This window comes from Perissodus microlepis, chromosome 7 (assembly GCF_051167445.1).
Source record: "Perissodus microlepis isolate ML-2025 ecotype Zambia chromosome 7, ASM5116744v1, whole genome shotgun sequence".
Classification (NCBI taxonomy): Eukaryota; Metazoa; Chordata; class Actinopteri; order Cichliformes; family Cichlidae; genus Perissodus; species Perissodus microlepis.
The window spans coordinates 58,179,164-58,191,674 of record NC_140467.1 but is presented as its reverse complement, the minus strand read 5'-3'; the positions used below and the strand labels follow the sequence as shown (position 1 = coordinate 58,191,674).

The following is a 12,511-nucleotide window of genomic DNA, read 5'->3' as shown; positions in this document are numbered from 1 at the left end:
TCTCAAGACTGATTTTTCTAAGGTTTTATGGACTGATGAAATGAGAGTGAGTCTTGATGGGCCAGATGGATGGGCCCGTGGCTGGATTGGTAAAGGGCAGAGAGCTCCAGTCCGACTCAGACGCCAGCAAGGTGGAGGTGGAGTACTGGTTTGGGCTGGTATCATCAAAGATGAGCTTGTGGGGCCTTTTCGGGTTGAGGATGGAGTCAAGCTCAACTCCCAGTCCTACTGCCAGTTTCTGGAAGACACCTTCTTCAAGCAGTGGTACAGGAAGAAGTCTGCATCCTTCAAGAAAAACATGATTTTCATGCAGGACGATGCTCCATCACACGCGTCCAAGTACTCCACAAGAAAGGGTATAAAAGAAGAAAAACTAATGACATGGCCACCTTGTTCACCTGATATGAACCCCATTGAGAACCTGTGGTCCATCATCAAATGTGAGATTTACAAGGAGGGAAAACAGTACACCTCTCTGAACAGTGTCTGGGAGGCTGTGGTTGCTGCTGCACGCAATGTTGATGGTGAACAGATCAAAACACTGACAGAATCCATGGATGGCAGGCTTTTGAGTGTCCTTGCAAAGAAAGGTGGCTATATTGGTCGCTGATTTGTTTTTGTTTTGTTTTTGAATGTCAGAAATGTATATTTGTGAATGTGGAGATGTTATATTGGTGTCACTGGTAAAAATAAATAATTGAAATGGGTATATATTTGTTTTTTGTTGAGTTGCCTAATAATTATGCACAGTAATAGTCACCTGCACACACAGATATCCCCCTAAAATAGCTAAAACTAAAAACTTCCAAAAACATTCAGCTTTGATATTGAGTTTTTTGGGTTCATTGAGAACATGGTTGTTGTTCAATAATAAAATTATTCCTCAAAAATACAACTTGCCTAATAATTCTGCACTCCCTGTAGAGACACTGACACTGCCCTGGATGCAATAAAGGCCTGAGTGTGTAATGAATTTAGGAGTAGATTTCTAGGAGGCCCTTCCCCACTTTGAACTGTGAAAGTAAGACAAAGAGAAGTTAATGTTGAGTGGAAATTCCCCAGGAGAGACCTGGGTGGGGTCTACCAGTTACCAGTGTTTGTAATATGTTAACTCTGTTTTCTCTGTTGTGTAGAGGAATTTGGTGTAGCTTAGGTGAGGAGATTACTCTTATGACCGGCAGGAAGTCACGTACGCAGAGACACACGCAGTGCATAAAACGGTTACACTCACACATCCACACGCGCACTCAGACACACGGGTATGCACACACAGGCACTCACGTGCTCGTGCATACACACACAGACACAGAGTTTACAGCACACCATGGGGGTTTTATGATGGGTTCACGTCTACAACACTTTGTTTCACAGACAAAGCAGTGAAGATTTGCAGAGGGACACCGGCCTTGCACGTCTTCCCTTCTAGGAGATGCATGCTTAAATGAAGATGAATAAAGATGAATAAAGGTTTCGTGAAAATGACTACTGAGTTCCGGTGCCGTCTCTGGATGCCCGAGGAATAAAAAGAACCGGGGTGAAACTGATTTCTTAACACTTGAATGGTTTTGACTGACCCCTTGTGTAGATGGGCCTTTTTGTTTGAGCATTGCGTGACCCGTGGTAGGTACCCATTTAAAATAGGACAGAGCCGTAGGCGCACAGTCAGTTAAGAAGAGTTTAATCTTTAATACAAAATAAAAGTAACAGTGTAACAGCAGCACCTAAAAACAATTAAAAAGCTTTACCTTATTAAAAACGATAAAACTGTATGATTGCCCGTGAGACAGGACAAGCGCTGCGGGGAACCGTTTAAGAACAAATCGACATTGTACACAGGTTAAAAAGGGACGGCAACTCACACATGACCCCAAATGGGCAAAACACTATAGAAACAAAACAAAATCTTCAGTGCCGTCTTCACTCAGGCCCACCGCTGTGCATGCAAAAGCGGCAAGACAAAAAAAGGATTTGTTTTCCCTGCAGCACCTTCACCGTTCGCGACAATATATATATAAAAAAAAAAAAAAAAAAGGGCTAAAATACTAAAAGAATCAATATCTGTGGTGCCTACTGATACAGAAAAAATTAAAACAAAAAAAACAAAACAATCGACAGCCGCAGCAGTCAGTCGACTTACACCAGTTTAAAACAAATTAAAACACACTGATGTGTCGGGTCCTTTGCCCGCAGCCAGAAATCCACCTGGCAAAGCAGCAGCTCGGTACTCTGTGAATAAAAGGTAGGAGATCACTTAGCTGGACAGTAAAACACAGGAATATTCCTCAACTGAATTGGTTTTGTTACCTGTCCACAAGTTCGTGTCACACCCTAATAAATGTGGGTCAGTGGCGATGAAGTCCACTATACCGTTCTCACGGGAGCAATGTTTCCCACCTACAAGGGTGCAAATAACTGTAAACCTCTGCCAACAGCCAGAGCTCAAGTGGTACATTTATGTGTAACCTACCGTTCTAACAGAAGTTTAGGGGAGGACCCGTATCAGACTTTCATAGACAGAAGTTAAGAAACACCAACTTGCCCAACTTGTACCAAGCACTCGCAGCTTCAGGTTTGCAGAGGAATACCCAATTGCCCACACCTGCGCTTATGAAAGGAGCAAAGACCAGCTCCGCCCACCAGGGGCGGTCCCAAGTCTCCAGGTCTCACCTGTCACAATTGGTTGACTTGACCTTTAGAGAAGCTGTAGGCACTATTAATTTCTTTGATTTGCCTCAACCACCTGGTCCTCCTCACCCACATTTTTCTTTTGTTAACTCTATTATTTTTTAACACATAATAAATGGCAAATAAACACTGCATGACTTTTACACCTGCCCATATGTCAAGCTGGAGTTTGTGACACAAACATCCCACACAAGTGGAGTCTTTGTCACAAGTGTCCTCGCCCTGATACATTCTACTTTTAATTATTGTAGGAACCACAAGTAAAGTAAACCAGCAGTCTGAGAGTAAACTACTCTGAAGTAATATGATAATGTGGGGTCTTGAGTAAAGTAATAAGTGCAGTATACAGTATAAACTGTTTTTTAAAAAACAAACAAACAAAAACAAACAAACAAACAAAAAGAACATGTGAAACATGTGACAAGACAAATCAATGTCCCTCTGCAGGGAAAAACAGTGTGATGCTGGTATCAAGTTATTTAGAGTTCCTTTGAAATCTTATTTTAACTCTAAACTATTATTTTACAGATTCAGTGTGACATCAGTGTAAAATATCCACCAGCATAGGAAGCTTTTATTTGTCCTGCATGTACATAATTGTTGCACGATGACTCCTGAAAACAAAGAATAATAATATATATTTGTCTATGAATCTTAGCTTTGTCTAAAGATTAGCATTATGTGTTCCTTACAGTTTAAAATTCTGCAGTTAACATAAAGGAAATTAAATTATATTGACCACAATTATCCAGATTATGTCTTAAAACACTTGATTGCAGGACAGACTTTATTTTGAAAGAGGAGTCGCGAACTCTTCTTTGAGTCATGAACGCGCCGTGGCTCCTGCTCCTCTGCGCGCTCTTGAGGATGGGAAGGCACTTTCTGACGGGGGCAACTATTTTGGCACAACACCTGGCTGTAACGCAACTTCAGCGAGTCAAGAGTCCTCAGCAGCAGATGCTGTCGAACAGATGAGATAAAGGCTTGACTTTTGTACTGGAACCAAACAAATGACCCACACAGGTGGACTTTTGTGACCTTAAATGCTGTAATTTTAAGGTGAACCATTCAGATGGCCGCTTACACAACAGCACTTCAAAAATATTCATGATCATTGCTCATAACTTATCAAAAACAAAGTTTCTGAGGGAATAAACCAATAATCTCACACAACAAATGTCTCATATTTATTGGGTCTTTATGCATGAAAATAATAAAATGATAATGATGATGTAACAGGAGGACACAGATGAAAACAAGAAAACTAAAACCATCATAAAAATTTCTTACTACATTTTTAATTACTGTGATTATTATATTTCCATAATTGCCACCAAGTTTCAGACGTAAGGTAACTAAATACATGACCTCAGTTTAGTAATAATCAGGTCAGGGTTAAAACCCACATTGTTGAGTCAGCAGCGTTTAGTTAAGATAAAGTGGTCAGGACTATTTGCTGTGGAGGGGGCGGGGTCAGTGATAGATTCTCCCCAAGTCCAGATTGGTTTTGAGCTGTTGTACCTACTTGAGATAAGAGACGGTACTGATATTTGTTTTAAGCTTGATGTTTGATCTGGCTCAAAAGTCACCTATGTGAGACTCTAGCACTGTAAATGGCTTCAAACTCCTGAACGCCTCTATTCAGTGTCAGTTCTGACATCAACCTCTGTGGGTGTGTCCGATTTGCCCTCCAGGATGTCCTGGATTTGGTTGAGCACCTTTTCGTGAAACACCATATCCAGATGGAACAGCCCTCTGAACTCTGTGATATGGACGGGCTTCTCCTGCTTCCCCACCCAGCGTTTGCATAGACTCATGCTGAACGTGTCCACCGTGCCGTCTCCATCAGCATAAACAAAGTCCACTGGGTCCCCGTTGGGAAAGACCTCGTCGTAGATGTTTGTTACGGCAGTTGGAAGGCCCATGCCATACATACACCATACCTCGACGCCAGGAGGGTGGAGATCACTAGTGAGGTTCTTGGTGTCCTCCAACATATACCTGGAGCCAACAAGAGGGCATGATCATTGTTTGCTATTAGAAAAAATACAGAAAAAGCAAGATGCTACCATTTAGATAGAAATAGAAGTAGAAGACAAAGAGCCCAGAAATGTCACACTTTCTGCTCTCAAAGGAGAGGTAAAGCAGTAAATACAGATGACCACTGGTACTATACAATGTCTGGTCTGCTTTTTTAACTTTTGGCAATCAAGACTTTCTAAAACCAACCAAACCAACCAAACTGTTTCTTACCAGCCTTCCTCATTATCAATGTCTTTGAAAAACTGTTGGTAGTCCTTTGTAGTGTAGTTAAAGGTCGGCGTGGAGATGAATACGTGGTCACTTGGCCAGATGCCCTCTACAGGAAGCATCCACGCATTGGTGGTTACCATCCTCTGCTCCTCCCGAATCTTTAGGTTCGAAATCATCGAGAGGCCATCATTTGCTCCTGTAAAGAGTTTCAGGTTCACACCGCTTTCTAGCCCCTCCATCTGTATTCTGTTCTGTGCGTTCTTATCATTACCTGAAGCCAGGACCTTGAGTACTTTTACTGCACCCCCCCATGGTGCTCCTAGAGAAATTAAGCCTCTGATGTATTTGTCCTTCCAGGCTTGAGGCTGCTGGTTGAGGAAGTAGAGGACATAGTGGCATCCCATGCTGTGTCCCAGCAGGTAGACAGGCTCCTGATACTGGTTGTACATCTCCTCAACCAGGTTTTGCAGCTTTGCTAAGTACTCTGCATTCTCATCTGTGGGGGGACGAAGGGAAATAAAAACGTCACAGGCTCACAGCAAGAACTTTAAGAGGTGCACATCAAACGTCATTATGTAGTGTAATTACGATTTGGTTGCATCTGGTCAAAATAACTTGAGAACCTGCTGCCACAATGAGGACATGCAACACCAAATGTACTCACAGTCAGTGTGTGAATAAAAACTAGTGAGTTTGTTTTAGAGTTTTGGTGTCCTAAAAGAAAATCCACTCCTCTCTCTAGGGTTAGCTCTAAGAACCAGCTGGTAAATAAAAATCACGTGGTCCTTAGCAGGTATTAAAATGAGGTAACTGCAACCTCAGATGAAAAGCAACCCGTGATATGCTACACTATGTCAATATATATTGTTAAAAAGCTAAACCAACATGCAGAAGCAGTGTGTGAAAAACAAAATACACTCCTTTTATTTCCAGTGGAATTAATAGGATAAGTAGCAGCCAGGTGCTGCTAACCAGAGCATTTGATTATTGAGTTTTTGGCAGTTTGCTGGTCTGCAGCATTCAGATACGTGTTAACACAATGACAAGGAGGAAATATATCAGCAATAATCAATAAGGCCATTCCCATACAGTCTGAAGTCCATCATTGTACAGTGAGAAGACGAAAACATTCATGATATCTACATGCCAGCAAATTTACTCCAAGAGCTACAGATCTCAGTCAGCATGTTAAAAAAAGGCTGTTCAAGTTTGGCTTGATTGCCAACAGAAAGCCTCTTCTTAGGTTTGCAAAGTTGCATCTGAGCAAAGACCTCAGGAACAATGTCCTTTAGACAAATAAGACCAAAGTGGAGATATGGACCATAATGCACAGCATCACATGTAGCATAAACCAAATACAACATATCAGCACAAATCCCTCATATTAAATGTATTCAACTGAATCCAGTGGTGGTGGAGAGGTGATGATTTGGACTTGTTTTGCAGCCATAGCACCTGGGTACCTTTCAGTAGTTGGGTCAACCATGAACTCTATATATAGAAGTATTCTAGAGTCAAATGTGAAACCATTTGTCTGACTTCAACCTGATTAAAATGTGGCAGGACATCAAAAACAATTGCCCAAAAACTTCAAGAAGAGTTGTTATAATGTGAAGAGTGCGCCAAACTTCCTCTACAACAATGTAAGAATCTAACAAAGTCACACAGAAAACAAATACTTGAAGTTATTGTTGCTACACGCTACCAAATCATGGGGTGTACAATACTGTAGCATCAGCATATACTAGTATTCTCGACCGACAACTTTATCACTTGGTTCAATCCAGCTTCTCCCACCAACATAACAAACTCACCCTTCCAGCACTAAAGTCAGCAACTTGCAGAAGAACATAGTGAAGTATATAGTTGTTAAAGTGGCTAGTGAAGACTTTTCTTCTCAGAAGTTGGGAGACATTAAAAGTCAGAGTAATTACCACAATTATCTGTACTATACTAGGAAGCACATCTGAAAATTGCTCCTATTGTATTAAAAAAAAAGGAACGTGACTTTAATATATAATTAAAGAAAAGCATAAGTTAATCTTCTTTAGTAATGTAGATTTTTATCATTGATCCCCCTGCGTGGCATAATTAGTAAAAAAAACAAAACAAAAACAGCATAAGCTGAGCTGCTCAGCAAACTTCTTTTGTATACTCGTAAGCAAATACATGCAAAGCACCATGCTTTCTCTCTTAACATAAAAATAATACAGACTTACTAGGAGCTACTCTCCAATCATACGGTGCTCCGCGGACGGTCTCGTTTCGGATGTAGCCCACGCTGACCAGATGTTCCACCATGGTGTAAAAGTAACCTTCAGAGAACAGCAGCAGACTCAGTCAGTTTAAGAGTCCAAATCTAGTGTGGAAATAAAGCACTGGGCTACACAGCATGTTGAGTATGTTCCTTTATATTTTTGCCTTCATGACCATTAAACATTTCTCTGTTACTCAGTGTAGAAATACATTAAAAGATGTCAGAAACTAGTCCCCCAAATTTACCAGTTTACCAACACAGATGTATTTTTCTCACCAGCCAGTCTGTTATAGTCAAGATATTCAATGGAATAGGTCTGCCCAAATCCAGGCACTCGCACCTGCACCCCGGGTGAGTTGGATGACCGCCGAGTTGTCCTGTTGTAAGCGAGTCTGGAGGGCGCACAAACGTGGAAACACATGGCTAAGTTTTCAAATTCTGCAAAACATGTATTCAGTAATGAAAAACCTGACTAAAGATAAACAAAACTGACAAGCCTAAGCCTAACATAAGAGTCTGTTCCTCAGCTGTCACCTACAGTAAGGCAAAGTCGTAGATCAAAGGTGTTGTTAAGGTGCTTGAACGTGGATGTGAGAGCAGACAGCAGGTCTCACCTGATGTTATCGATCCAGCAGTCCACACCTATGGGTATGAACATGTTGAAGTCGATCCACAGTGGGAACCATTTCTCAGTTTTCTTGTAGCACAGCCAGTGGACCAGCGACGGCTTGTCTATTTTGGCTTCCAGACGGTTCCCCAGGTTCCCCGGTACTGAGAACGAGGGCACATGCAAACACAACAGTGTGTCAAATGTTAATTGTACTGCAGGAAAAAGTGGGACCAATACACAGCACTGCAAACTGCTGCCGAAGTTCAGCAAACTTCCAATTCAATTCAATTCAATTCAATTCAATTGTATTTATATAGCGCCAAATCACAACAACAGTCGCCTCAAGGCGCTTTATATTGTACAGTAGATTATACAATAATAGATACAGAGAAAAACCCAATAATCATATGACCCCCTATGAGCAAGCACTTTGGCCACAGTGGGAAGGAAAAACTAGTTTTTAACAGGAAGAAACCTCCGGCAGAACCAGGCTCAGGGAGGGGCGGGGCCATCTGCTGTGACCGGTTGGGGTGAGAGAAGGAAAACAGGATTAAGACATGCTGTGGAAGAGAGACAGAGATTAATAACAGGTATGATTCAATGCAGAAAGGTCTATTAACAACCATGCATCAAATAACTGATGAACCGATGGACTTCCCAGACAGCTGTCATAAATCAATGATCCAAATCATATTTTTTTTTACAGATTGCGTGTCATCAGAGGGAATCAGAAGCTCTCTGACTTCCTCAGTTACATACAATATGAAACTGAGGAATCATTTAATTGAATTGAAAGAAATCAAAGAGATTATTCATTAATTAAAGCTGTGATAAGAGTTTGCAAAGTGACTTTTTGCATGATGAAGAGTCACCAGCTCAGACAGCTGGGAACCACTGCTATAGATCACTGGTCATAGGAAATAAAAATAAAAACTATACTTTCGGAAAAGATCATCAGAATTTTTTGACATTTGGAAGATGTTTCTAGAGCTATTAAAGACTGGGGACGTTGAGATTAAAGACTGGGAACGTTGAGATTAAAGACTGGGGACGTTGAGATTAAAGACTGGGAACGTTGAGATTAAAGACTGGGAACGTTGAGATTAAAGACTGGGGACGTTGAGATTAAAGACTGGGAACGTTGAGATTAAAGACTGGGAATGTTGAGGAACTGGAGAGAGACTGAAGTAATTAAAATATGCAACTAAATTTGGGAATGTATACAGTATACACTATCCTGTACTTTTTTTTGTATTTTATTTTTCAATTTTGTTAAATTTCATATATATAGAATTCAGTCAGAATTCAAAACAACAGGTCAAAATAAAATTAAAATAAAAACTAATTAGAAAATACAAAGCTATAATAACTCCTACCTACACTCTGTCTTATTGTGTTTTTCTGTTTCTCCTTGATAACCTGTCAATATTCTGTCTCCTGTTTTGCAATTAAAAAATGTGCACAGCTGCTTTGGTCTGGAGGATCCTGAGACCAGATGTTGATAAGCTAATTTCCTGCCACATTAAAGAGTTATATAATTTAAGCTGGAAATAAAAACCACACTACAATTTAGAAAACAAAACAAAAACAAACAGTGTAATCCAATTTATGTAATGTTGTTATATTAATGATCTCATTTTCACTTCAAGAAGAAAACGTCTGCGGTTGGGAAGGTCTGAGATTTATTCTTTGGTTGCTCTCAGACCTTTAAACATCACCATCTTTTGCTTATCTAAATATGAGCAATAACAATTATAATACAACTGTTCTTTTATGACTTAATGAAAGAGCAATTATAGCACAAACACACACTTTAGGTGTTTTCAGTGCTGTAATTTACTGTCTGATTCCTTTCATGTTGCAGACGCTCACATCACTGCTTTTATGTGGTTAACCTCTTATAATACCTCTTATAATAACATAGTTTTACCTGACTTTATAAAATCAGTTGCTCTGCTCCCAGATATCGCCCCTTTCATGCGAACATACTCATACTTAGATCGATAAATCCTGGGTTAACTTATCAAGCTCATAATCACCTTTGATCGACGGCTTAGCCTGATTGCTAATGCTGAAGCCAGAGAAAGAAAAGTGACCTGGTAATGTTGAACTTGCTTCAAAGTACAGGGCCCATGCCATGATGCTCCCTCCACCATGCCTTAGAGTTGTGATGATGTGTTGCCTTTATTCCTTCAGACTTAGCATCTTTGCACACAAGACACTGCTAAATAGGTGATGTGAATCGAGGTGGCATTTTGCAAACTTTAAAATTTCAGCAATGCTTTTTTTTGTTTGTTTGTTTTTGTTTTTCATTTTGAGTGGTTGCTTCCTTTCTTTGTCCTTCCATAACCACCATTCTTTTTCAGTGTTAAAGATATATTTCAGGAAGTTGCAGAGATTTCTGCAGGTGTTTCAGTTTGACTCTTTGGTACTTCTACTCTCGCTGAACACTTTTAAGGTCTTGTCAAAGCTGTCGGTTGACACCTACCAGCCTTTCTTGAAACGAGCCGACAGTAATCTTCCTTTTTTATAGGTAAGGACATCTCTATACCCATCTCTTCCACTTATTTCACTTACTTTTTTCACAAATCATATTGAAGTCATGGGTAAAACTGTTAGTGCTGTTTAGTCACATTGTTTTTTGAGTTTAAATAAATGTCAGTCGATTGGTTCACTTAAAGCAATCAATGTAGAACTCAAAGCATTTTCTTTATCTCCTTTTAGTCAAAATCTCCTCATTTTGTTTGCCTGTCCTTTACTTGGAGCTCCTGTGCAGTAGACTGCACAAATCCCTGACTGGACGATGACTTTTTGACTGCTAACTGTGAGTCACAAGCAGCGGAAAGGGGAAAATGGTACAGTGTAAGCCTAAAAGGGATAACATCATCTAATTTCTAATAGCACAAAACCTACCAAAACAGCAAAACACTTTATCCCGGGGTGATTTACGATGATTACCTTGATGTGGTCACATGTTTTCTTTTAGCCTTAATTTACCCAGAATTCAGCAAATAAGGTGTATTTGACATAGCAGACAGTTTTGTGAAATGCAAATATTTGGATCTGTTTCTGAATTTGCGAAACTGACCCCTGACCCACAGGAGAAGCTGCATCATTTACCGTTACCCAGCTACACTATTTGCACCGCGTACACGGCAGTTCTTCTGCGATCTGGTCAGTCCAGTGTTTAAACATCATCATATCAAAGACAATAAAATAACACTTCTTCAAATTCTGAGGCGAAAATGTCTCTCTCTGGATGTTTGAGATTTTATAAAAAAAGGCAAGCTGAACTTTAAAAGAAATTTCTTGAGATAGAGAGGACGATTTATTTTAAATTATATGTAGGAAAAGAACAGGTTTAATAGTCTTTCAGTTGGAGCGTGGAGGTTTATCTAAAGCACAGTCACTAAATTGTGTCCCCAAAGCTTTCCTGATGAGAAAACACTGAAATTGCCTGCAGGGTCAAATGTACAGAGTGCTGTGTGCGACCTAAAAACACACAGCACCCCCACCCCACTCCCCGACTGTACTGGACCTTCGTGCTGCATGTTTCCGCATAGATGTCCAGCTAAATCAACAATAAATCTCGGGTATATATCACAGCAGTATCTTTTAATCTTCCATACATATTAACAAACAGACAGACCCTGTACTTACCGATAATAAGTGGAGGAGTGCTGTTGCTGGGTACTTTAGGTTTGGCTGGGGGAGGAAAGACAACGTTGACGATCCAGAAACCTGAGGAGTGATGAAGCCCCAGCAGAAATGCAAGCAGCAGCACTGATCCCATCTTTTCCTTCGGGCAGCTGTGGCGCTCTGGACGGAGCTCAGTCTGTGCGCTGCAGCTGGAGGCGGAGGCAGAGGCGGGCCAGCCGGGAAGAAAACACGCGAGGTCACACCAGAGGAAACCCTGTGTTTACCATCTCTGAAGTAAAAGTGCATCCACACGTCCTGGACTGCTGAGTGCTGCGGGAACCACGTTTAATTCTCTCAAGGTCTGCGCTAAGAGTGTCTGGTCAGAGTGGCATGCAGGAGCAAATAAAACGTGTACAGTACGGGTACACTGCCCTATCGATCCCTCCTACGTGTGTTTATTTACGCCTCAGAAGGCAAATGATTGACAAAGACTATTTTTTTAAATGAAAATGTTCTGAATTTTTTTTTTTCAAATTAAAACAATTAAAGCAAGCAGAGCCAAATGTGATGTCTGCAACGTGAAGCTGAAGTGAACGTATCCCACTTCTCTTCACAGACCAGCTTTGAATGTATGCACAGAGATTTCCAAAAAGACTTTAATATAGAAATGATCATCTGCCCCCAAAGGGTTATTCCTGATGTTTTACATTTTTAAAATGTTCAATATCCTTATTTATTTTGGGTAATTACCTTATAATCTACAGGATTTAAGAAGGAGTTATTTTTAAAATAATGAAATGACTTATTCTATGTCCTTCAATTTCTGCTACCCTCTTGGCCAGATCTCTCTTTAAAAACACACACACACTTTTGCTGTCAACGAGCCGTTTAACCTGGATAAATAAATCACAAGTCGTTCTGAGCCAGAAAAAACTTTTAGTCTTAAGGTAGATCCCCAATCAGTTTTTTTTTTGGCAAAGTGACTTTTATATAACCCCAGTGTATCTAGGTGTAAAGACCCAATGACGCGAAAAATGTCATTTTTGACAGAAATTGTAACAGTTCTA

The 12,511-nt window shown here is 40.4% G+C and overlaps 1 protein-coding gene and 1 long non-coding RNA gene across 2 annotated transcripts; both read right to left on the bottom strand.

The window, feature by feature from the left end:
• Positions 1–1,670: 1,670 nt before the first annotated feature.
• On the bottom strand, positions 1,671–2,602 carry LOC146384318 (uncharacterized). The gene is made up of 3 exons (XR_014800622.1): positions 2,468–2,602; positions 2,305–2,394; positions 1,671–2,226 (listed from the first exon to the last, which is right to left on the bottom strand). It is a non-coding gene; the product is annotated as an uncharacterized LOC146384318 (long non-coding RNA).
• Positions 2,603–3,850: 1,248 nt separating this feature from the next.
• lcat (lecithin-cholesterol acyltransferase) lies at positions 3,851–11,833 on the bottom strand. Its single transcript, XM_084936257.1, has 7 exons — positions 11,466–11,833; positions 7,810–7,966; positions 7,472–7,587; positions 7,158–7,253; positions 5,210–5,434; positions 4,939–5,134; positions 3,851–4,686 (listed from the first exon to the last, which is right to left on the bottom strand). Exons 1-7 carry the CDS (start codon positions 11,596–11,598, stop codon positions 4,323–4,325), a joined length of 1,287 nt encoding a protein of 428 aa, XP_084792383.1. The 5' UTR covers positions 11,599–11,833; the 3' UTR covers positions 3,851–4,322.
• Between the last annotated feature and the right edge of the window lie 678 nt (positions 11,834–12,511).

Coding starts and splice junctions, on each gene's coding strand:
- lcat (XM_084936257.1), bottom strand. CDS start 11,598: ATGGGATCAGTGCTGCTGCTTGCATTTCTGCTGGGGCTTCATCACTCC. Junction 7,967..11,465: donor CACTCCTCCACTTATTATCG/GTAAGTACAGGG, acceptor CCTCGTTCTCAG/TACCGGGGAACCTGGGGAAC. Junction 5,135..5,209: donor ACTCAAGGTCCTGGCTTCAG/GTAATGATAAGA, acceptor AACTCTTTACAG/GAGCAAATGATGGCCTCTCG.